The 25,414-nt window shown below is 44.4% G+C and overlaps 1 protein-coding gene across 2 annotated transcripts in view; it reads right to left on the bottom strand.

The window, feature by feature from the left end:
* LOC122620206 (protein similar) overlaps positions 1–25,302 on the bottom strand; it is a 64,916-nt gene extending 39,614 nt beyond the window's left edge. The window contains exons 1-7 of one of the 2 annotated variants that reach the window (XM_043797570.1): positions 24,486–25,302; positions 16,413–16,600; positions 16,125–16,354; positions 15,844–16,065; positions 15,611–15,777; positions 15,151–15,257; positions 1,025–1,166 (exon numbers count right to left, since the gene is read on the bottom strand). In XM_043797570.1, coding sequence (XP_043653505.1) covers positions 1,025–1,166; positions 15,151–15,257; positions 15,611–15,777; positions 15,844–16,065; positions 16,125–16,354; positions 16,413–16,600; positions 24,486–24,685 — 1,256 coding nt within the window. In that variant the 5' untranslated portion in view covers positions 24,686–25,302. Of the gene's footprint in view, positions 1–1,024; positions 1,167–15,150; positions 15,258–15,610; positions 15,778–15,843; positions 16,066–16,124; positions 16,355–16,412; positions 16,601–20,190; positions 20,688–24,485 lie in introns of those variants that run through there. The other variant, XM_043797567.1, reaches the window with a different exon arrangement.
* Between the last annotated feature and the right edge of the window lie 112 nt (positions 25,303–25,414).

Below are 25,414 nucleotides of genomic sequence, written 5' to 3'. Positions count from 1 at the left end.
TATGAGAAACGACACGAGTCTCTAAACCCACAAAAAAGGTGCACAATTAAAAATGAATTTGTACTTTTGCTAAAACAACTAAACAACACACCCCTTAATAAAAAAAAAAGAGCTCATTTTTTCCGTGGATTTTTGTTTGAGGGGCAGGCAAGTGTGAAACTCGAAAAGGAAGAAACGAAACAATGCACAAATATTTGCTCATACACGCTTAAATTAGGTAAATACGAATTGGTGCGGGGTACTTACCAGTCGAGCTGAAAAAAGAATGGGGGGCAACTGGGGGCTTTCGGGGGCAGAGGTGCTTCTTCATTAGAGACATTGTTAATTTATTATTCATTGTTGACCCGCACGTGGGCTCACGCAACGTCCGTTAAAATAAAATATATATTATATGGAAAACGTAAACGAAAACGAAAATGAAAACGCGCAAGTAAAAACGCAAATGGAAAAGGCACGAAACGAAGTTGTTTGCACGCAGAAAATAGAAAATATCGAATGGATTATGAATATGGAAATTGAGGGGAAGGAAAATCGATGGCGGGATGCTAATTTGGCACTGTTATCAAATGGAAAATCTGGGCCACTCCACGCTGACAATTCGATAAATGACGGATTAGAAAACCAAATCGTTGCGAAAAGAGAGGAGAACTTACATAAAGCGCCCACTGAGGCGCAGAATTCTTTATGCAAATGCCAACGACCTAGCTACCACCTACCACCACCCACAATTACCCCCCATTCAAGGCTGTTCAAATATTTAGGATGGGCGGGGGCGGGGGGAAATTGAATTTGGTCGATTAAAAACGGCAGGATTAATACGCAATTCACTTCCTGCTTGGTGGCTTAATTAAAAGATAAAAAAAAACTCGCCGAAAATGTAATGAGCAAATATCCGGCATTGTTCCGCTTCAATAGAAAGTCCCGCCCAATAAATGGCTCAATTCGGTCTCTGTGGGACCCGTTGTTCTACAGTTAGTATATATAGTACTTATATATAGATATATTGGAAATCTGACTGACTCACCTTATGACGTAGTTCACGCACACGACGCTCTGTGGCTTCAGCTTATCGTAGACGATCGTGGCCTGGCTGAGAATCCAGCAGTAGCCACCATACTTTCCCAGGAATCTGTAGCGGGAGGTCTCGCCCTGTCCCTTGCTCAGCACTGAAAGATATAGATACATATATAGGTGTTGGAATTAGTAGTGGCAAGTGGATGTAATAAATTGGTGGAATGTGGTTCAAGTTCTGGTTTAAGTTCGCCCACTGCTCTTGGCAGCGAAATCAAATTACAGTCGCCACCACAGAAACAATAAACAAATCTTCTGCGGTCTGCCGCAACGCCCCGCCCATTAATTCTGTCATAATCGAGGCACGGAGCTCTTGAACCAGATACAAACCCGAATCGGTTACATTTTGGCACTTTGCTGGTGTTTCTGAGATATTTTGGCCTTAATCGGCAGTCAGGAAGTATAATCATCGTAGCCTAGCTACACTGTAAAGTATTTGTTCAAAATAACTAACTAACTATAGAAGATTTCATGATTTCTCAACTAAACTGTTTGATATATTAATATATACTTTCTATTCCAAATAAAGTGTAATCAACAGTGCCGCATCTCATTAAGTAGACATTTTCGCCCCAGTGTTTTTCTGCTGGTTGGCAAATTGTCAAGTCTCAAATTACGGCGCCAAAAGCGCTGGGGCATAAAAATTAAATAATAGCAACTCGCGCTGCGTGGGGCGTAAAAATGGGGGCGTGGCATAAGGGTCTTAGGCATTTTCCGTGAGCCAAATACGTTGCCAAGTAATTTGGCCCAACGAGGACGCCACATAAACCCGATTTTAATTAAAATCGCCTCCCCCAGAACACAAAAAAAAAACAGGAATAAAATAAATATAAAGGACAAACCGCGCACACACGCGTAGGTAGAGCTTTTATCTGTATTTTTGCGACAGCTCCTTCCTTGGGCCGAAATCATTTCAATCAAATTTTTATGGACGCCACTGGCAGCGACGAGAACATTAAATAAATGATGAAAATTCATAGGAATTCGGGCAGGGCGATTGAAATTCATGGATGCTTTTGTACCACAAGTCCAGCAATCAAGATTAGCTCAAGTGCACAGCAGGAAGGACACAGGTGCGCAGAACAGGGTCATATCCTGTTCAAGTCGCAGCAATAAAAATAAATTTGCCTAAAGAGCATCAAGAACTAATTGAATCGCCAAAGTTTGCAAGTGCCCAGCGACCTTTGCTGCAATTAAGCCAAAGAAATTTGTAATAAGAGTGACTCTAAATCCTGGGAAATCAGGACTAACACGCTCTGTGGTCTGGGATGAATCTCTGGCAAAACATCCTTCGCCTGACTCTGATTCGTTCTTTTATTTATTCATTCAGTTAATTCGAAATCAGCAGCAGAAAATTAGTTTTTCCTTTTCTTGGCTTTCCTCTGGCTTAGTGGTCCTGTGCTCAACCCAAAAAAAAACAAAACAAAAAAAATAGAGAAGAAAGTTGCGCGGAAACGGTTGGGGTAATTATGCGGAGTCATTAACAAGACAAGATCTAAGGAGGCCGAGCTCCCGAATTCCGCTGACAGCTCAGTGAGATTGATGCCAGCAGGACATATGTGGCAGTCAGTCCAGTGGAGTCCTTGCCACAAAAGTGTCCACCAGAAACATGAGTGTGGCTACTTTCTCAGTGCAAGACGTAGCTAAAATGGGTTTTAAACTAACTTCAAGGAGAAAACTATTCGTGGTTCCACTTAAAATAGGCAAAGGCTTTTCTGTATTCAAAAAATGTATATTTCGAATGAGCAACTTGTTCAAATTCCCCAGTTTTCGAGTGCTAACTATACCTACAACTAAACAGCGAGAAGCTAAACTAAGCAGCACCGCCTCAGAACTCAGACGATTGCCATTTGGCAGTGTTTATGTGGAATTAGCAAAGTGAGCAGACAGCAAAGCAGCAGCAGCAGCAGCAGTAGTTGGGAAAAGCGGGAAAAGCGGGAAAAGCAACTGCAGCTGCAGCAGTGAACTTGATTTGCCCTCAGCCAAGGACTTTTCCCGGAGTCCTGCCGGCAGTTTGAGCTTGAGCTTGAGCTTGAGACGGAAAATATTAAAATATCTACGCGCGGCAGCAGCAGCAGCAGCAGCAGCAAAGATCATTTATCAGCAATTTTTTAAGCAGCATTCCTTGGCTGCCATTTGGAGCTATTGCCATTGCCATTGCCATTGCTTGCCTTCCACAATTTATGAACACGAATGCAATCCGCTTTTCGCATGGCAATGGCCATGGCCCTGGCAGTGGAATTGCCAGGACTGCGAAGGAGTGGGGCAAAATGCGGATGGAAGCTGGCCATTTGTACAAATAATCAAACAGAGAAGTTGGCAAAAGGGATAAAACCAGACTCTATTCGAGTCGAGTCGAGTCGAGTCGAATGCAAGACAAACATCAAAACCGCATTCAAGGTTATGCATCAAGCGGGATGAGCACGGAATACGGCGGATTCGAAGGATTCGAAGGATGCAGGATGCACAGGATGTGAGTAGTGCGGGATTCAGGATGCGCACAATGCATGCTCAGACACGCTCGAGTACACGGGCAAATCCTGGCAGCAACACAACAGTAAATCATCATCAACGCAGCGCACGAACCGAGAGTTGCCAAAGGAGCAGGTGCAGCAGGTCCTTAGTAAGGTGAATCCTTGGCCGGGTCAGTTTCAGGCGTGCACTTCGAGGATTACATCAACGCTAATGCTGTGCCATAATCGCAATATAGTGGACAATTGATTAATGTTAATAAATATTTAGTGACATATGAGTATGCAATCTTATAATCAGTTCTTTTAACATTCCGGATTCAAAAGATTTCCAGTGCCCATTTGTTCAGAATGAAGTTCTACACTTTTAAGAGCTCACTGTACCCCATTCGTTTGCTCATCCTGATTGCTGACCAGAGTCCAGAGTGCAGAGGATCCCGAGTTGAGAACGAGGAATGACGAGGATGGGTCGAAATCACATTGGCACAAGTGGATAAGGAAATAAATGTTTGGCTTTGGCTGCCCAAGGATGTGCGCATAAATCAAGGATTTGTTTGCGGATTGTTTCGACTACAACGAAGGCACAGCGAAGGTAGTTGACTCGGAGCGTCTTAGATTTAGACGTAGCATTGACCTTTTGGCCTTCGCTTAGGGCGGCCACGTGGCGTATGCGTAATCTGTCCTAATTGAATTAAGCCGTGACATAATCCCCAATCCACCAAGCAAGCGGGCTTAAACTCAATATGTGCTGGGAATTTATGCAAATTTCGCTCTCTCCGCCTCTATATGTATATATCGCTATATATTTTTTACTCCTGCTTATTGAAAAGGAGCTGGGGTTTGATTTTCCTGCGTCTTCATAACCCGCCAGTCGTGTGGAAAATTGCATTTTACCACCTTTTCTTTGGCAAAAAGACAGGACATTACACAGGACGAGCAGAAGGAGGAGCCGAAGGCAGGGAGCGCAAATCCCAGTTAGTGGCCAACGACTTGAAAGGGTTTCCGGCGTAATGCAAACGTACTGCCAAGAAATATAGACTTAAAGCTGGCCATTATGAGTTGGAGTTGCCTGCAGTGCCCATAAACGGGGTAATGAATGTACCCGAAACCCCATGTTCACCAAAAGCAGGAGGAATTTGGCTCGAAGACGAAGTGCGCACAGTATAGGCCAAGTTTTGTGGTCGAAGGGAAGAAAACTATTCAAGCAACCTTCTCATGTGTGCAGCTGCTGGCCAAAGAAAAGGACACTCTGTGGTTACCATGGCACAGACCGCCCGCAGCGAGGAAATCGACAAGTTTGTCGGGTTCAATGGAGCCCATTAAAAACTACTCAAAATGTCAGCGGGAGTTTAGCCACATGGGCGATGCGGTAAGGGACGACCACAAAATGTAACAAATTTGCTTAATTTGCCAAACTTAAATATAGTTTAACACACAGCACAGCAAAATATCGAGAATATTGAATACAGAAAGTAATATTATTTAACGCCTTGAAAAAGTAAATGCTAAATAGGTGAGACATACAAAAATACATCATTGAATTGCTAAGAATCTTTTTCAATAAAAAAAAACCCTGTTATTTTTTCTGTGTGTCAAGGAAAACAAACTCAAATGAAAAGCGGGAAAAAAAAGCGCGGAAAAGCGGGAAAGGCAACAACGGAAGTGGAGGGAAAAAGTAATTGAAAACAAAAGTCAAAGAATTTGCATATTTATTTGACGCACAGCCTCAGACTTCGACTTTGGCCACAAGTCAATATTTATTTATGCGTGCGGAAAATTTAAATGACTGAAAAGCTGACGGGGCAGAAGAAAACTAGAGTTCAGCGGGCTATGCGATTTGCAGCACCTCTCTTTGTTTTGCATTAATTAGAATTTAACAAAAATAAATGCTGGGTAATTGAAAACTTTCGCCCTTTCCGCCGCGTATCCCCCCATTATGCTCATTAATTCCATTCGCGTGGAGAAAATACATATCTCCGCCTCCACGGCGCTCATTTAATTAACTCAATTTGAGCGGAAGGAAAGACATCATCAAGACATCCAGAGGGAGAAACTGGGATTGGGAATTGCCTCCAGCCGCCAGGTGCTCCGAATTTGGTAACCAGTTATATTTGGTGGACGCAGTTGGGAGGGAAACCCCGCTTTTCCCATTTTCCCCTAGACTGTTCAAACAATTAAGTGCTGATGGCTGGTAATTTTTTCCCAGTTTTCGCGCAGAGGAGCAGCTGCAACTTTATTAAGCAAAATTTAATGGCGGTTGCCGTGCGCACACCCCCCTCAACTATTTTTCCCCCCTCGAATCCTGTCGTTTTTCATTAGCGCCGCCAACTGACTTGCAACAATTGTTGCACAAACAACAAGCTCACGAAACTTTGGCTGCAATATTTTCCGAAGGCGAACCTTCCTTTCTTTTTTGCCGCTTCATGTTGAGCAATTAGTTTGACTGGACTTTTCCGGACTCGCTGCTGCTGCTGTGTCCATTTGCCAAACGTCTAATTGGACTTGCTAAAGATTTCTACAGAGATTTGGGGCAAGTTTTTTCATTTGCCAGCACTCCTACTCTTAGCATTATACTTTCTTTTTTCCTGGCTAATAATTCCGAGAAGAATGCTGGCTGGCAAAGCCCCCTATTCTTTCATGCTTGCGCAAATCTTCTTCTCTACTTAATTTTGTTTGGCTTTATTAATAATTTCGGGAGAGAAAGGGCTTTCATTCATAATGGAATTACTTTCGTCATCGGTCAGGCAACCAATCAATATGGAAGAAGGGTCCCAAATCCTTTCAAACAGTATTTGCTCAATGAACAGTGTTGCGAGTTTAGCTCGACTGTTGGACAACCTATTTTCCTAATACACCTACCGTGATATTTAGGTATCCTTATAAGTAGAAAGCTGAAAAGTATGCAATACCCTCGAGGTAAAGTGCTGAGGCCCATAAAAAACTCGCGGTTAGAACACAACATTTTATGATGCATCCAAATGCCAGCGAAGGAGAGAGACCACACGATGCAACGAGAAAGAGACAGCGCAGCCGAGTGTTGCTTAAATGTCAATCTATCTGTCTGACTGTCAATTTCAGCAATTGCAGCGGCGACGCCGGCAGAGGCTAAATGCGTTGAAGGAAAATTTCATTTGCAGATATCGTGCTGTCATTTAATAAACGAAATGTGAGACGGGGATGTGCGAAAGAGACGGCAGGGTGGGGCAGAAAGAGACGGACAAACGGACGGACAAACGCAGCGATGCAGTAACAGATATTGGCAACACTTTTCCCACAGACATTGAAAGGAGCGAGAAAAGAAGAGAGAAGGGGCGTGGAAAATGGAGAGAGAAAGAGTACACACACATGTAAAGGAAGTGCGGCAGACTGGAGAAAAAACCAAATGCTGAGCGACAGGCGGCGAAAAGGGGGTTGGGAGTTGGGAAGGGGTCTGGATTGAACGGGAAGGAAATTTCTCAGCGGGACCTCGCGTAGGTGAATGCACCCATTGTATAAAACCAGCGCAAGGCAGACAAGTTCCACAGATATGCGGGTACACTTAGAGAAACAGTGACGCCACTATCAGATAGTGAAGATCTAAATAAATTGAGATACAACGCACTCAACTGAGACCACCAAAACTGTTCAAAAGTGTGGGTGTGACCAATTTGAGCGTTCAATTCATGTACTGTGTGAAATTATGAATCATTTTTCACAGTGTACTTGTGCATTTCAGATTGGTTTGCTATGTGTGCGTTCGCGGGTGAGTTTTGTGTAAATCCCGTTCGTCGCCAACTAAATGCCAATTTCAGAAAATGACGCGGAAAAAAGAAAGGCACACAGTGTAGCTGACACGCAATGCATAATACAGCGGGGGGATAGGACCTGGAAAGGTGGACTCAAGGCGCGGAGGAGCATGACCAAAACCTGAGGCGGCATCCCCCATCCCGATTCCGCCACAGCCATAAATAATTGACAATGACAGAGCGCGCCAAAAGACCAGCGCCAGGAACAACAAATTTAAAATCATTCTCGTGTCGAGCGACAGGCCAGAAATCAACGAGGGGCACCATCAATCTGTCAAATATTTCCACCTTTAAAAGTCAAAACTCCCAGCGAAAATAGAGCTCGTCTTTTCACTTCGGCAGGGGGAAATAAGATGTGGAAAAATATTGACACACAGTAATGAGGGCAAATTAGAAGGCTAACAAATCCATGCAGCTTAAATAATAAAGAAACTGAAATTCAATGTTAAATATAAATAAGGTTTCATTCTGGTCACAAATAGGCTCAGTCTCCATCCTCACAGATTCCCAGTAAATCAGGAAATGAAATTGATATTGATGGAAACAAACGGGGACTTTGCCATAATTTCAACATGCTGACCTGTCAACGCGGCGAACGGCCGATGGCGAAGGGCCAAGGACAGTGTTCAACACTTCATTAGAGCCATCATGGAGTGGAGAAGGCCCAGGCCAGGACGGGCCGGGAATCCTTCGGCAGGGACCGCAAATATTTTGCCAGTTTACACGACTTATTTAGCAGCGGCGGATCAAAGGGGGTTCCCAAAGTCACAAGCGCCTTTTGATTGATTGAGCAGAGCCCCGGGGAACAGAAACGCAGACGGGGCCCAAAAGCCCAAGTCAAAAGGTTTTTTGTTAAGCAAATTGTGGCTGGCATTGTGAAAGGTTGCCTGAGCAGTTTGGGCAAAGGCCTGACATTTTGTTTTCGATTGTGGGGGGATTTGTTAGGGGATTTGCAGAGGCGGCAGAATGAAGTGGGGCAATTGGCAACCACAGCGCGGTCAAGAGGTTGTAGACATTAGAAACAGTAATGCTTAAAAATGTTGATTTACTATTCAAATGGTTCCAAAGTAACTTTCCCATTCGGTTCTTAAGTTTCTTGAAGATCCCACTGTGCCACCGCGCAAAAGTGTTGCATACTCTCAGGCTCATCACTTCTTCATCGATAAGAATTTTGCATGCAATTGCTGCGCTGTCTTTCGTGCTGCTTTTCCCGCTTGCCTAAGCACATTTATTCGTTTTGTCTGACAACCTTTCGGAAAATGAAGGCCGTGGGGCTGGGGAGGGAAATTGGGAACGACTATCATCAGCACCCACCCACACGAGAAAACCTCAATGCAACTAAAAAACGAAAAGGAAAATTGGCAAAAGGAAAATCTCCGCCCGGCAGCCAAAAACATAAAACTTTGCACATTCATTGGGTTCGCTACTTTTTCCTTTACATTTTTTTTGCTTTTTTGTTTTCAGTTCAGTCCTTTGCTGCTGCGACAATTTTCCAGCAGTGGGAAAATTGTGCGCTTTCTTAATTTAATGAAAATTTTCCACTTGGTCGATTGACATTTTGTGTTCTTTGTCGCTTTACTTTTACCTCCCGTCCGCGAAAAACGTGGGTGTTGCAAGCAAAGTTTCCTCTGAGGTTTCGCAAATAAACACACAAATTTACTTAGCTTTTTGGGAAGGGGAACAACGAGGAAAATGGGCGGGAAATGGCGAAAAGTCGCTGCACACTCTGCGGCGGCTGGCGCGCAACTTTTATCATTTTGCCTTTGTTTGGAGCGTGTAATCAAATGCATATTTGCATGCCACCCACCTCCGCAAAACCCTTAAGCTTTGCCTTCGCCTTTTGTATAATTTTCTGCAAGACTTGCGAAAAACTTGCAAAGGCGGCGAAACTTTGCCGCCCACCCCAGCGCACAAAAGTATGCAACCCAAAGCCAGCGATAAAGAGGACATACAGTGCACGATGTCCTGAAGGTTACATGCACTTATCACTATGAACAGTGGAAACATATTTCATTAAAATACACATCTTTAGGTTTAAAACGAACAATTTGAACTGCAAAGCAGTCGAGAGTTCTTCGATACTGATCTATAATAAAATGTTTATTATACGTTAAAACTCAAAACTAATAATCATTTAGGAAAGCATCCACTTGCCCCAGTGTGCGGTGCATGGCCAAAGGGGAAAGATCAAGGGTGGGCGGGCTGCAAAGCGATTGAGGCGACTATAAACTCAATTAGCCAGCCCCCGGACGCCGAATGGCGGCCATAAACGCGTTGAAGGAATCGAAATGAACTTGGCCAAATGTCATTAGCGCGGGCGGGAGGCGTGGCAAGCACATTAAATGTTATTAACGCATTCGCTTTTGTTGCACCAGCAGCAGTTGCAGCAGTTCGATGGAATAGTTATCTAATTTGATATGCCGGGTGAATGGGGGGAGCCAGGATATAAATGCGTGGGGCTTGCTGCCATGCAATTGTTGCCTCAATTGTTCGGGAAAAGGGGAAGGAAAATCCCCAGCATTGTAACGTGACAATGGACACCAACACGTAGCGGAAAATTCTGCAAAAGGATGTGCGACTTTAAGGCGTGAGTTCCCGCAGCTAAGCTGCAAAACTGCCTGAAGGTAGGAAAAGTGCATTTACTGCATTTACAGCATTTACAGCATTTACATTCATCATCATAAGTCACTGCCCGGACACAAATGAAATGAAATATTTGCAGAGGTGCCAGGATACTGTCCAGGATACTTTTCGGTGAATGGGTGTGGGCGGCATCCCCAAATAGAGCCATTCAGCTAAGCCAGCAACACAACACAAAGTGCATCCGCCGGGAATCGGGATCGGGCTGAGCAGGAATTCTCACTTCCCCCAAAACTAATGGCATCCTCCGCAGGACTCACAGGACTCCGCAGGACTTCGCAGGAGTCGCTGAATGCAGTGCGGCACTCACGTAGAGGAGCTGCAGCTCCGGCATATTTAATAAACTCTCGCAAATTAAGCGGCGCCGGATGGAGGATGCCATAAATCAACAGGTAAGAGGAGCGTGCGTCCACCTGGGAGTCCAACTGGGAGGCAACTCCACAACGCAACGCGGTTCATTAACATTAGCCGAGCGCGGATTTTCGAGGCATAAAGGGCCAAGGACCCCGGCAGATAATTTGGCCAAAGCAAACCTTAACCAGCCACATTTAACCTTTGTTTGTATATAAGTACACTATTGGTTTTAGGTATCGTTAGACTGTGCTTCATTATTTGCCAAAAATTAATTATGGAATGCATCCAAATATTTCTCAGAAATATTTACAAGTCTAAGATTACTCTTAAAGTCTTAAAGTCTTTTCATTTCGATCGAAATTCAACAGGAAAACCTTAAGCCTATGTAATGAAGAGATGATGGACTTCCGGGCTGAGCGGTGAGCCACCTGTTGGCAAATTGATGGACACAAAGAGGGAAAAGTTCAGCTGGAAAAGTAATTTAGTTGGCAGCTCGCACAGGAAGCAGCCAGTTCCTGTTGCAGCCAAGTCAGTCAGCCACATCCGGCGCAACTTTAAGCCGCATTTCCGCTCATGCAATTTTAATTTGTCAAATGCAAGCGACGCGTCGAGGACGTTGAGGACGTGGAGGACGCTAAAATTAACTGGAAAATTTTACAATCCTGGCGAGGCGAGGCGATGCGACGCAGGATTACAGAGCAGGACATGGCAGCAGGAGTCGCTAGAGTCGCTGGAGTTGTAGCTGCCGAAATGAGGATGCCGACGAGCCACTCGAATTGGACCATTAGTTTCGACGGCATTAGTTTGGCGCTTTCATGGCCCAGACGATGCAGACGAATAAATAAGAGACGAGCAGCGGGACGCGGATGAAGGCGGAGATGGGAATAGATGTGGATTATCCCGGAGTGGGGGGAGGTAGTTCCGTGGTTACCCCGCCCAGGGGCAAGTGGACCGAGGCGGACCAGCGCGGATCCCCTGGCGAAATTATGCATGTAATAAAATGCGGCTGCCTCGACGGCAGCTGCAACAACCCGTGCCCAGCCACGCCCATACGCCCACTTACGCCGCGAGCCAAATTTAAGTGCATTAACATAAAGCGGTTGAGCCACAGTGGGCAAGCCGCATTTAAAGTGCTTCAAATACAAACATTTAAATGCCTTCGTAGGGTAGTAAGCTGAACTCCAAACGTGTTTAAAAGTATGCAAAAATTTTGAATTCGCTGCTTCATTCTGATGGAAGACTTTCCCAGCCCACTGTGCATGTTAGCCCCAAACAAGATAAATAAACTTTTGTGTGAAACCGTTTTGAAGGAGGCCATGGGTTCCCCTCCGCACCCGAAAAAGGGGGGAAATTCGGCTGCTCTGATGAGTGCAACGACTTGGCAGCAGCGCTAAGCGTCAGCATCATCGACACTTTTGGCAGGAAGCATTCGCGGGGCTCAGACGTATAGTTTATACGAGTATCGCACCGACGACTACGGGACATGGCCAGGAAGCTCGTCTGGCTGGGAGTCTCCGGAGTGTGTGAGACATTAACAGACTCGTAAACTGGCAGTTGCTTGTTATGTTGATTACACAACTCGTGCGGGCGTGGGAGCAAATGAAACTCAAGTTCCCCAGCCAAACTTGCACTTGAAATTCACGCATCAAAGTCCGAATAAAGATATTGCCCAACTTTAATACAACCACTTCTTGGTTAGTCGGTTTATAGATACCTTTGACTAATACAATTACTTTTAAAAAAGTGTAAATAAGTGTTATTTAGAGTAAATACCATATACTGTATGAAACAACTATCTTTTTGCTGGCAAGCACTGCTGTCGTTTTAGTTTATGGCGCTCGTGTGCAGCGCTTTAAAGTCACCTCGCGTAGGCCATTGCCGAAAAGTGTGCAACACTTGGTGCCACGCCCCCCATTGGTACGTGCCTGGCCAGGATCATCCGCCCTTTTAGCCCACAACACCCGCGCCAGCACGAGCACAACTGTCAGCTGCCCTACGGAAAAGCTAGGAAGGAAACAGAACTAAAGGAGGAAACTTAAACAGAAACAAACAGCGGGAAACGGGAAACTGGCTTGTGGCAAGAGTTGAAAGTTGAACGTCTGGCAAATGCCGCGGCAATGCCCCCAGAATGCAGTGCCAGTGGAAAATGCATTTTCCGAAGGGGAACTTTTCACACGCAGCACCAAATCTGCCAAAGCCACTTTTCGGTATTGTTTTTTGTTGCTTTCCAAAATTTATTGCAACACTCGCTGGAGGAGCTCCCATACTTCACAGCCACCTCCATTCTCCGTTCTCGATTCTCCATCTCCATCTCCATCTGCATCTCCACCTTCATCCCAAAAAATCCAGAGCGATGCTGGCTTTATCTCCTCGCTGTCTGTCTGTCAGAGGATATTTATCTGGCACGTTAGTTTACTTTTGCCCCCCTTCGATCCACTGCCACTTTCCTCGAACATTTTCCTCGCTTTCCACCCGCTCGTTTCATAATTTTTCGCCTCGCGGCCAAATTGTCGTCTTTATTTGCAGCATGGAAATGCTCTAGCGCAATTTCCCATTTCCATTCCACCACACACACACACACATGCATCCGAATGGCAAACGCTGCCCGATGCGAGATTTTCCCGCATGACATTTGCGATTTTCCGCACATTTTGTACTTTATTGAACTGTTTGTCACATGACGTTTAGTATTTTGCGAGCTGCGCCAGCTGCAGGCAAAGAACCCACATGCACAGCACGAAAACGGGAGGAGTCGGCTAGGATTGGAATCCTACGAGGACAGAAGTTCTGCTCCAACTTGAATTTGCATGAAACTAAGGGAGCCTAAAAGAAACGCAGGCTCTTGATACTTTCCTAAAGGTGTCTCAGAATATGCAACAGTTATTTGACGTTTATATGCCGCTTGATAAGTAAGTGCTTTTCATAGCACTCTCCACTGTACCACCTTCCATCATCATCATCATCATCATCGAATTTTCAGGGAGGATAAATGGAGCTTTTAAGGAAGAACCGCCAGCTGACCCCCTTATTACAAAGCCATGTAAACTTGATGAAAATCAAATGGAAATAAAAACGGACAGCACTCATAAACAATAATATTGCAGGCGAGCGTTCAAAAGGAAACTTTTCGGAAAAGCGGGAAGAAAAAGGAAACTTCACCAGAGCGGCGAAAGCAACTTAATAAAAACAAAAATGTATGAAATACTTTTACGACTTTCGAAGACATTTTTACAACTTGCTGGCGAGTTTTGCTAACGATATGCGAGATGCACACAGAACTCGGCATCGGCAGCTGCATCCCAGGACTCGAGCGTCCTGGTCAAATGGATACGTCGCGTCATAAAACCGAAAGTCATTTCGCGCAGAACGTGTCTACCCGAAAACCAGGAGCGTGAGAAGTGGGAGAAGCGGGCGAATGTCCGGCCAAGAAGCCAAAGTCATCGCAGCCAATAATAATTCCAATTGTAGTGCAGTGACAATTTTCTGTTCCATGGCTGCAAGGATGCGCTCTTGCGCTTTTGGGCACTTTTGGGTACATTGTACCCCGAACAATGGTCAGCAGAAGACTTTTTATTGCCCGACGTTGGCATTTTAAGTGCAGCCAGCCAAGGAGCCGCATCGGAGCACCATCGGCAGTGGCAACATTATTTGGCCAATGTAGACGACATGACGCGGCCATTAAGAGCAACAAATAAGCAAACAATAACAAGAAGCCGCGTCCGATGAGCTGGGGAGAAATTAAGAAAAATGCTTACAGAAACACTTCCCCCTCACACTCTGCCATCGAAGTAGTAGGACTTCGCTGCACGGCGAGAAATAACAGCTGATTTCTCTGCCATGACTTTCAAAAATTACAAGGAATTAACCGAAAACTACACCAGAGTTGCTAACTATCTAGGCAATATATCACTATTATCCAATAGTTAAGTGCCACTGGCATAATTCTTAGCAAACATATATAAATTCTATTTTTATTAGGAAAGTAAAGTTGTTCCCTATAGTCAGACCCATTTATCTATCGATCTGTTTGGATATTCCGACGTGATAACGATACTTTGGCTTATGAAAATTGATTGCAAATGAGCTGAGGGCTTTGGCGAGTCTTTCATTTCTAAGCAAGATGGGTGGGAGTGACTCTCTTGTGGCATTGCTGATAGTGAAGCAATGAGTCGTAGCCGAATTATACAGATTTACTAGCTCAGGCATACGATATGAAATGCCGAGTAAACAAACCAAATCTACGCGAAAACATAATTGAATCAGCAGCAAGCTCGTTGAAATGAAGAGGTAGAGATATGAAATGGCAGATAGTGATAGATACAGAGATTTCAGCTGTCTCGCTGCCTGACCAATTCGCTTAGTTTCGCAAAAGCTAATTAGCAACTAAAGTGAAATTAAAGCAGAGCCAAGTCAAGCCAACGACTAATGGTCTTTGTGTTGCAAAAAAAAGAAGGGAAGAGGGACAGAGGAAGGTCTCGAACAAGAGGAAGGTGCTACAACTAATTAAATGCAATAAGCTATGGCAACTGCTGGACGTGAACAGGAACTGCTGGGGATTCCAGGAGTCAGGAGACGGAGGATACGGAGCACAGGACAGGTAGGTAACGCCGCCGGACGAGTGACAACTTTGTTTTGATGTGCCGGACTCTTCCGGCATCCTTCCTGTCCTCCGTTCTCCGTTCCCCGTCCCCCGACCATCGCCAGCAACCAACTAACGACGAACGCGTTTTAATTTGCACATTAAAGTAATTAGTTTAGCATTAGTTGGCTGTAGTTTGTTTTAATGAGTCGCGAGTTTTGAGAGTTGGACGATGCCACTTGCCACTTACCGCTCTTGAAGGTGGCCATCAGGCGTTCGGAATCCGCTCCATGCTGGCACAGAAACAAGGAGGTGTCAAGTAGATCCTTGGGCGAATATCCCAACAAGTCTTGCATCCTGAAATTAGAAGAGAGAACAAATTAGAACCAAGTCTACCATTCTCTAGACGGGATCCCATTTCCTGTTGTTCTAGGCTGCGTTCTATTTTTAGGTAATCTATCTATTAATTTGTGTTAATTACTTATATAAGTTCTTAATTGCCTCAACAATTCATAATTTATCGTCAGAGATCGATTTCTAATAGAAATAAGTTTGCCAATAGCAAAAAGCAAATTACTTATTGAGTAAATGACAGTTAAGTGCCGTTTATGGCAGAGCAATTATTCAATCATTCAAAATTGTAGTTCTAAGCAACCTAGCAGCTGTGTTTTTGAAATGGGTTTGCGTCTTGAAGTCGGTGTGTATCTCACTTGTCGTCCACATAGGTGAATCGCATATCCAGGGAGTGCTTGGTTAGGAAGGTGCTGGTTCCCAATGGAATCTCAATGTTTGACGGATGCGGAATGGGTCGGCCAATGGCCATCAGCAGGCGCTCGCCCTTGGCATTGACCACCAAGTGACCGGTGATGTGAATGACCTGAAAACCCAGAGAATGCCATGATTAATATGTGTACTGGAGTCTTTAATGGAGTTATTATCTCACCTTATACGAAGCGCTCTTGATGTTGATGCTTCGTCCGCGACTGGTCAAGGTGCACTTCAAGCGCACAAACAGATCCCGGTGATGGGTGCTCATGCCAGAGTCCTGCTGCGGTTCATCCTTGACCTTCTGGGCAATCTCACGCTTCAGGCTGAGAGCCTCCTTGATCTCGGCGTGATCGCACTGGTGCGAGTACTCCCAGATCTGTTGGCCAAGTGTGTCAATCTGGGGAAAGTTAACAGCAAATTAGAATCTTTTTCAATAAGGTCGTTGAAAACACTCACCTTGGTGATGCCCAGATACTCGACTACGTTTTCGGACACGTAGGTAATGTCTCCCTCGTTGGACAAGACCAGCAGGAATCCGTCCATGGCCTGTTTCAGGAGCTCTCTGGCCTCAGCGCCGTTGAGCCAATCCTCACTGCCCACTTCTAGCTTGGGCTTGACCTCCTGCTGGTCTTCTAGAGCTTCAATGTCCTGCTTAATGGCATCATTGCAGTCGCGCAAGCTGGGCACTAAATAAGTATTATATTAGGTGGTGCTTACAAAGATTTCATCGTAAGGTTAACTCACCGAACTGCAGCATCTCGCGAATCTTGAGGAAAGCGATAGTGATCCTCATCACGGAGGCCTTGTCCAGTTGATTGACATCGTCGGTTTTCAATGGCAAAGCCGCGGAGAGTTCCATGAAAATCTCCGTCTCCTTGGAGCGACGACATCTAGCCGCATCGCGAGACTTTTCCTTGCGTTTCTCATTGTTCCTGCAAAGATCGATTGCATGGAAAATTAGCATAAGCTCAAAACGATCACGTACGCCACTGATTGGTGGAAAAAGGGGGGCTCTAGAACGGCGGAGGCTGCCTGAAATATGCGTGCATTTGCATTGCTGCACTTTTATGCCCGTTTGATTGCTTGCGATTCAATTCACGCTGGTGGCCACCAGAGCTCGCAATTTTTCAATTAGGCAAAACTCTAGTAATTTTCGCTTTTGTGTTGCCAGGCCAAGCGAAAAAATAAAAGGCGATCGACACGGCGCCAAAATACTTGGCAGCGATTTCTAGCCAACTCTTTTCGACAGCGAAAATAAATAAAGACAAAGATCAAAGCAGAAGGTATTCGAGATACTACTGCAAAACAATAAATTATAAATTCTAATCAATATTTACTACAAACTATACAGACTTATAGCTCAAAAGAATCTCAAAGTCGCGGCAAGTAAAAGTATTCTTCTTTTCGGCGATGCTGATAAGGCATTACGTTGCTTTCCTTATCTGCAGAGTCTTGAAAAACATGCTGAATAAATCCAATATTCATAGGTATCGTCGAGGGGATCCTGACCTACAGAGACGCCCCCTTGGGACAGCTGTGCATTCCGAGCTGGCAGAAGAGCCATGGGGCTTAGATACTTTATAACGTCTGTTTCGGATTCCGAGAATAGCCGGCAGTCACACGTTCCACTGATAAAAACTAACTAAGTTGCCTTGGCACCAATTACTTGGTGTTGGAATATTTCGACTTTTGGAATATTTCGCCAGGGGATTGACAAAAAACACCGATGATTTGGCAATTGGCGACTCTGTGGAGTTAGTTGTCTTCGCTGGGTGAGTAAGCCCCACTTAAACCCTGGGTTTCGACTCGTCCACATTGGCGACGTGTTTTAATCGGCAACCGAGCAGTCAAATCGATCATACACACTTATAGGACAGAGCACTGACCCCACACTGTATCTGTATGCCTATATATTGCGGGAAATTCTAAGAAAAGACAGATGGCCCGTCCCGCGGGACTGCGGGAAAACTATAGCTATAGCAAAGATTGCCAAGAAAATCTCGTGAGCAGCCGCATGCAGCAGCATAACTCGTGGCTTCTTAATATTTTATTTATTATCGAAATAGTGGGCGAACTTGTATAATCCAAGGGTGACACCCAATTCAGCACGTACATTTCTCTCCTTGGCCTTTTGGAAAAATTTGCCAACGTTGCTTTATTGATTCGCGGGGATGAAAAATAAAAAAAAACCTGCCCACGTCAGGTGTTTCAGTTGTGAAAATCTGCTTGGCAACAGCGCGAAAATATTTAACTTTTTTGCTAACAAGTCTTAAGTACCGCCTGTCAACGAAGGAGTCCATGTGATGAAAAGTCCATCATATCTGCCGACAAAGGCACAGTACAATTTGATCTATTCGTCAGTCTGCCGCCTGTCTAATAAAAGCTTAAGTATCTATTAAAAGAAAGGTATTCCCGTTTCCACAACTGCAAGTAATAGCACTTAAATAAATCGAAGCTACTTTGTACTGGAATATAATCTTCTATTATGACATCTTTAAATATGAGATAACAGCCCCACTAATCGATGGATTGTAAACAGAGGGAAGCTTGAAGTAAACAATGCAAAACTTGACTATGCACTCGGAAAGAATGTATATTATAAAAGGTGTATTCTGACCTCCCAGATAAAACTTTGATTAGCAAGCTCTGTGAAAGTGAGAACACAATGCATTCAAATAAATCAACAAAAATAAAACAGAAGCCAGCGGAGATAAGAGGGATTTTCATTGTCAATCAAGCGACTGAACTGATTGATGGAAACCAGGCAAAAGCTTGAAGCGAAACTCGAATGGCTGCACAGATAATTATTATATAGTATTATATTACTTCGCTATCACAGTGCGCACTAATATAGGCGTAGACTCGTGGATCTCTATATATTATATGTGCATTAATAAACACAAATCCGATAGTCGGTAGCCCGCAGGCCATAGAAAGCGTCAGAGAGTGACTTTGAATTGCATGCTAATGGCCTGCTTAAATGGAGTGATATTCGCGGGGCTTTGGCGGGGGAGCTATGCACATATATATATTTTCGATCGGGCCATTGTCTGTTCATTAGAACAGAAGCAAGTACAGCCTGTTAAATATTCAGCCTGTGCCAGCAGAATTGCCTTGTTATTGCCGCTGGTGCGGCTGTTGTTGCTACTAAGTATTTCCGCTCCAAAGCCGCTCGAAACACTGGCAAAAAATAAGCTATACTATTAAAACAATAATTTCCGAAAACATGATCAAAATGATCCTTTCGCGACAAGCCTAAGATGGAGCTACTATAATATCTGATGAATGGAATTCCAACTTTTCTTTGAGGTTCTCAGTCACTCAACTCTTCCATTATTAAACATGCACCAATCCTAAGATACCAAATATGGTACTTTGAGTACCAAATGCGTTGTTACCTTTAAGAAGCACGATCCCAGCACGTGGCTGTTTAAGTCCAAGCTGATCCCAAAACACCTTGGGATTCTGACCCGCTGCTGTTTGAGTTTGAATTGCGAGCATTGCGAAATGTTGGCCCAAGTTGGCTCCCCAAGTGCGCCGTATCTCCGGGCGAGATATCAGCGAAAACACATAAAATACGACTCGAGGTGCTAATGCCAAGTTCATGGGGCAGTAAATCGAGGCATCAACGGGTCAGGGCTGTTTGCCTTCTTCTTGGGGGCAGCATAATGTGGGTGGAGTACTTGGGGCAGCGCGTTCTGCAATTGCGTCAGTTTGGTTTCGGCTCATTAGCATGGAGATGGGCCAGCCAAATTTGGCTTAAACGTGTGCAAAACGTAAATAAACGCACACCCGACGACCATTTCAAACACATTTGCTTGCTGTGCACGTTGCATGCAAAATTTTTGAGGAGGAGAAATCCAGGGAAAGGGGCTCTAATCTGCGTCAATCGCTAGATAATCGTTCATCAAAACGACGGATTTTGGAACCTACAGGAGAACCCTATACGATAACTGCTGTGACGATAGGTACTTGGGAAATACCCAGCATAAAGTCATCGGTGGCAGATAACAATTACACAACAGCGCAACTGACAAACAATTTGCTAGTTTCACGTTTCATTAACTATATGGCGGCCATTAAACATTTCTGCGGAACAATCGATGAGAGAGGGAAAGTCTTTTCCCGCCCGCAATCTTATAAAGGGCACTTCTCGCGGGAATAACCCAGCGAACCTTGACTCATACGACACCACTCTCGCACCATATCTCCGTCCCCCTCGCCCTATCTCTGGCTGCGTATCTAAATATTATTATAAAAGCGATTCGCAAATAAGCATAGATAAGTGCACAGCCGTTTGCTATCGGCTTGGCTTTTACAATGGGACAGAGCCACTTTTCTAAGAGCTCAGCTCTTTCAGGTGCTTTCGGGAGAACGTAGTTCGTTAGTGGCATTCTGCAACCGATTCAAACTGGTTTCCATTTTGTTTATTCGAATGACCTCTTCAAAGTTATGTAACAACCAATATTACAGAATCACCCAAAACAACAAATGGACCAACAATCGTTTGATTCGCACTCACATGAAGTCCTCGATGTCGACGAACTGCGAGAACTGGCAAGGTTGGGTGTTGGTGGGGGCGTAGCCATAGCAGTAGGCGTAACTCCAGGGGCGGCTTTCGCGACAGGGCGTGGCCACGTTCAGGAGGGATCCCCTCTGGTGGTAGAAGGCGTCCTGGGACTGCTGCTGGTGGTATGGATGGTACCTTTGCATCCCACCAGAGGACATATTGCGTCCAAGCATGGCGCCCACAAAGGGTTGCGTTCTGGGTGCAGGGGCATTGTAGAATGACCCGTTGCCAAAGTTGACGGTGGGTTCATTAATGGGCATTCGCCCGTAAACAGAGCCATTGCTCAGCTGTTGCGGCTGTTGCGGCAGCTGCTGCTGCTGCGGCTGCGGCTTTGGATCGCACTCGTAGAACGTAGAACCGGGGATCACATCTTCGCCGTAGAAGGAACTGTCGCCGGGACACGAGAAGTCGCAGCTCTCGTAGGAATTAAACATTGATTGCGCCGTTTGCTTCGCTGGAATCCGGCTAAGCCCATCGATGATGAACACACACACGCGTGCGATAAGAACTGATAGTGTTTTGATTTGGCCACAACTTCACTGCTTCGAATATTATGGTAGAACACGACGTACGGGAGTTCGAGCGCCAAATGAGCGAAAGGTTCCATAGCCTCAAAGTCTTCATATTTATACCTGGGCAGCAGACCAGCCAACCCGAAAAAAATCGCAAAAGAGCGGGAGAACCGACGTTAACGTCAGATTCCGTGCGCTATCAGACAAGTTTGCCTATCCGGACAAGTGCGCTCCGGCCGGAGTGATAAGATAAAGACCGGTCCGCCCGCCTCGTAAAAGCATTCAGGTGGCAGGGAGCCAGCGCTTCGGTTCTGCCCAACGTGGCGATAACGGCGAAACAACTGAGTGGCGGATTCAAATTAGAGCCATATAAATTATGTCAGTGCGCCCCACTTCAGCCGATAATTGATCCGCACACTATAGTCTACTTTGCAGCGCTGGCGCAAAATTTCCGCACGTCCAGGACTCATTTTCCGCCCATTTCCCTGGTTCACAAGCTGCAGTGCACGGCACTGTCATGCTATAATTTTAGAAACTTTGCACCGAGAAAAGAGTCTCTCGTACTTCAAGACCAAACTAGATATGGTATTTAAAATATTTTAGTAACTAATGAACTGATCAGAACTGATCAACAAATATTTAAAAATATGTGGAAAATAACCATAATTTGCAGAAATTAAAAACCAAGAGCAGAAATATGGGCATTGTTATTTTCTCTATGTGCAAAAAAAACCGCTTAGATGACTAAATACGTTCAGACTTATCCACGATTTCCCTAGCCGGCCGATAAGAACTATAGCATAAGAGTTAAATATTTGGATTATTTTGGCAAACAGCACGGAAAGTGAAACGAGATAAGCAAAGCTAGTTCCCCAGCCCAGCCAAACGTAATCAAATCGCAATGTAATCAGCTCGTTGAGAAGGCGAAGAAACAGGCAGGGTCAAGTGAAATCACTGTGATAACCCCATGTTTACCTTTTTATGCTACACACGTCTATCATGGAACTATTTGGTTGCCAAAATGTGTTTCATCTCAAGAGGAGTGGTCTTTAAGACCAGGAACTATTCCATTATCTTGGTAATAATATTTAATCCAAAGGAATAGCTTCTTGCAAAAGCTGATCGTAAAGATCTTATCCATTCCCAAGAAAGAACTGGCTTTGTTCTTCTCAACGTAATTAATTCCCCACATGCCGTACAGCAAAAAGTGACTTCCAAACAGGTTCCGCGATAATCACAATCCGAAATTTTTGCTCAGTTCACATTCGTACTTGTGAGGCATTCTCAGCTGAATCCAATTTATCGCCTTAAATATAAATCTGAACTTTCCCTGCCAGCAATTGCGGCATCATAACTTAACTTACACCGAATGCGATGCATATAGAGCCCACACACAACTGAACAACCGAAAAAGATTCGGAAGCTGCGTTACCTTCACTCTGTCTCCCTCGCTCTGCTTATATCCGTCTCTCTCGCTGCAACGAGCTTAATTCCATACAGAGAAACAAAAAGTGGTACACAAATATAGTGCATTTGGGGCAGGAAAGGGTTTCAAAGACTAGTAAATCTCGTAAATCGCTTTCCAAGAGAAGAGAAATATGAGAAGCCAGTATTTCTTTCAGTGCGCCAGTGGCAAAACAAAAGTGTGTGCATGGAAGGCGAGAGCAAAACCAACAATAACTCCACGGGCCTAACACTCGAATACAATACCTTCCATCTTTCTCTTTCCCCCATATACATAGTATCCCCATAACACCCCCCGCGGGCGTTTCCATCCTCCCCGGATCGTCACATTTTTAGTTCGATTGCGCAAAAAGTAGGTCGTCGTGGCCAGACGAGAAACAACAATAACAACAACAATACCAACAGCAGGGCATATCATTTAAATATTTTACAATACACACATGCTAGTGAGTGTGTGTGTGGAATGTGTGTAAGCGTGTTTTACTTTTTCATGCGTTTCTCTGCGTTGCTATTGAAATTTATTTATTACTCGCTTGTTTTTAAGTTTATTCATTAGCTTCTTGGCGCAGGTCTAACAGCGCACAGAAATAATTTAAAGAGAGAAATAAACATACAAAATCTTGATTCAGATTCTTGCCTCCCCCCATGTCAACTTGTAATAATTCACTTTTATTGAGGTCACACCGTAGCTGCAGTTACGATCTGTTCAAGTTCGGAGTGCCGCAATCGAAAGCGTTGATCGATAAGCAAAAGGTTAGCGGCGGACAATCGAAAAAATCGATATTTGATAAATGTAAGTGTTCTGGGAAATGCAATAAGAGTGATTTTAGGACAATATAAGTTTATTGCCAAGCTTTCTCTAACGGCGGCCAATTCAAATCAATTTCACATTGCCAAAGACCACAGTCCATTGTTTTCATGTGTTGCACTGCAAAATGTCTTGGAACCAGTTTGAGACAAATGGGAAAACGCGAATAGTCGGTTAGTGGGTCTAATCGAAGCTAGAGCGCATTTGAAAATGGTTATAGAACCGCTTTTCGGCTTTTCCACACTTATTTTACTTCAGTTTTACGGTAGTCACGTAGGCCCAAGCGAAACTTTGTATCAATCCCATGTTAATGTCTTGAATGAAACATAAACTTGTCGTTTTATGGGATTATAAAATAAATAAATTTCAGTTTTCTGAGGGGCGTGATCCAAAAACGAAAACAAAACGAAGACAAGAAGCCGAAGCACGAGGAAAAAACGGGTTGATCTTGTGGAGCAGAGGGGCACGCATAATCGAACACAACAGGTTTTCCTCGTTGTTTTGGATTTTCGCCTCACTTAAAAATAACCCACAGTGCGTAAGGAAAGAAGAGAACAATGCACTCGTCTAAAAATAAATCGCAGCCACTGGGGGCTTGGCTTTATGAGGCATATCCTTGAGGATATACCTTCCCAAGAGAGCAACAAGTGTTTGCGCCCGACAGCGGGCACTGTTCGCCTATTGCATACCCCTCGATATCATATTCCACCGCGGAAACCAACCAATGCATATGCAAACTGAACGATTTCGGTTCGTCTCGACTTTTGTCTTTGAAAGCCTGAAGGTCGTGGGTCTCGGCCGTTGGATTCGCCGTCGCCATCGATCGTATAATAATTGCCGCGAATGCAAAAATTAGTTGAACGCGTGATTAATGATTGGCTTTCCATTATATTCAAGTCCCTGTTTCGTCAATTAGTGACGCCCATTGAGGGAAGTTCACAAGTTCCAGCCAAGCAGGAATTCGTATTCATTAGAAAAATTAAATTCGCTCCCGTAGGGTTTAAGCGCTTTTATTGTGGCTTTTAAATCAGGAAGTAAGGTTAACTAATCTATGAGATACGAAAGAATATCAATCCATTGGGATTACTAGAATGAATAATAATAGGAAATTTTAAGAAGAAAGTTATCCATATGTGGAATACTGATCAAAAATAGAGGTATTGTAGGAAAAGCTAGCGTTTGGGGTTCCCAATTGACAGTGGGTTCCATTGCTATAGCAAAATTCTGATTCCAGATCATACAAATAAACGAAATACCGCATACCCAATGGGAAACTGAGAAGAAACGCGAGAAGCGACGGTTGGCAACGAATATCGCGACGAAGAGCGGGCGAAAAAGAAAGCAGCCGCTTATGCAATGGGCAAACAAGCGATCTAGGCAGATCGAATCGGGGGATGGGATTATAGATCAGGGCATCCGGGTTACCATGTACATAGTATAGGCCGCAGATCCATGTGACTCACCTTCGTTTCTCCTTTGGTTTGCCGCTGGCCGTGATATTGGATTTTGGGACGCCAGGAGATGGGGAGCCAACGGACGAAGCTGGTGGGGAGGCCGAGAACGAGGAGGATGAGGAAGAGGAGGAGGAGGAGTTGGTGGCCCCCGATTGGGACTGCTTCTGTTTCTCGGCCGCCGCTTCGATTGTGTCAATTAACGAAACCATTGTGTCTCCGGATTTCAAAGTGCGGCAGCATTCAAGTGATCTGCCGATGTGGAGGTTCCTGTTTTTCTTATCGCGAGTTTTTCCAGCACTTTTTGAGACTCTTCGTTGTTGTTTTGTATTATTTATCGCTGTTACTTTCGTTATTTTCCTACGTATGAAAACTATCTGTGCGCTTGTATTGGTCGCTGCGTTTGTATTGTTGTCACTACGCACACACACACTCGCACACACAATAACTCTGTTTTCCTGTTAAACCTTTATTATTTAATCACTTCTTACACCGTTTGCACCTCGATTAATTCTGTGTATATATGCTTATTTGTGATCCACGAAAAAACAAAACACAAGGTTATATTATTATTTCACTGGTGCTGCTGTTGTTGTTGTTATCGTGGTTGTAGTCTCAACTGGCCAATTGCACTTTGGTTTATTCGATAATTCGGGTATTTGTGTTATTGCACCTTGAAGTTCTGCACCGACTTGATGTTGAATTCGCGTTTAAGCATCTCACAAACGCGATCTATCTGCAATATATGCATTTTACACTGCGCCTACAGCATTTTTACTTTCCACACGAAATCTTAATACGCTTTTATTTTTCCGTTTTCTTTGCTTGCTTCTTCGTAAACAGTGTGCCAGCAGGGTGGAAAAATACCGCCAGCCCGTTGCTAGCGCTTTCAGAATATACCAGAAATACACAACAAATGGAAATAACGGCCTATTGGGTAC

The sequence above is a fragment of the Drosophila teissieri genome, chromosome 3R (assembly GCF_016746235.2).
Source record: "Drosophila teissieri strain GT53w chromosome 3R, Prin_Dtei_1.1, whole genome shotgun sequence".
Taxonomy (NCBI): domain Eukaryota; kingdom Metazoa; phylum Arthropoda; class Insecta; order Diptera; family Drosophilidae; genus Drosophila; species Drosophila teissieri.
The sequence above is the reverse complement of the archived record's forward strand: the minus strand, read 5'-3'. Positions and strand labels throughout refer to the sequence as shown.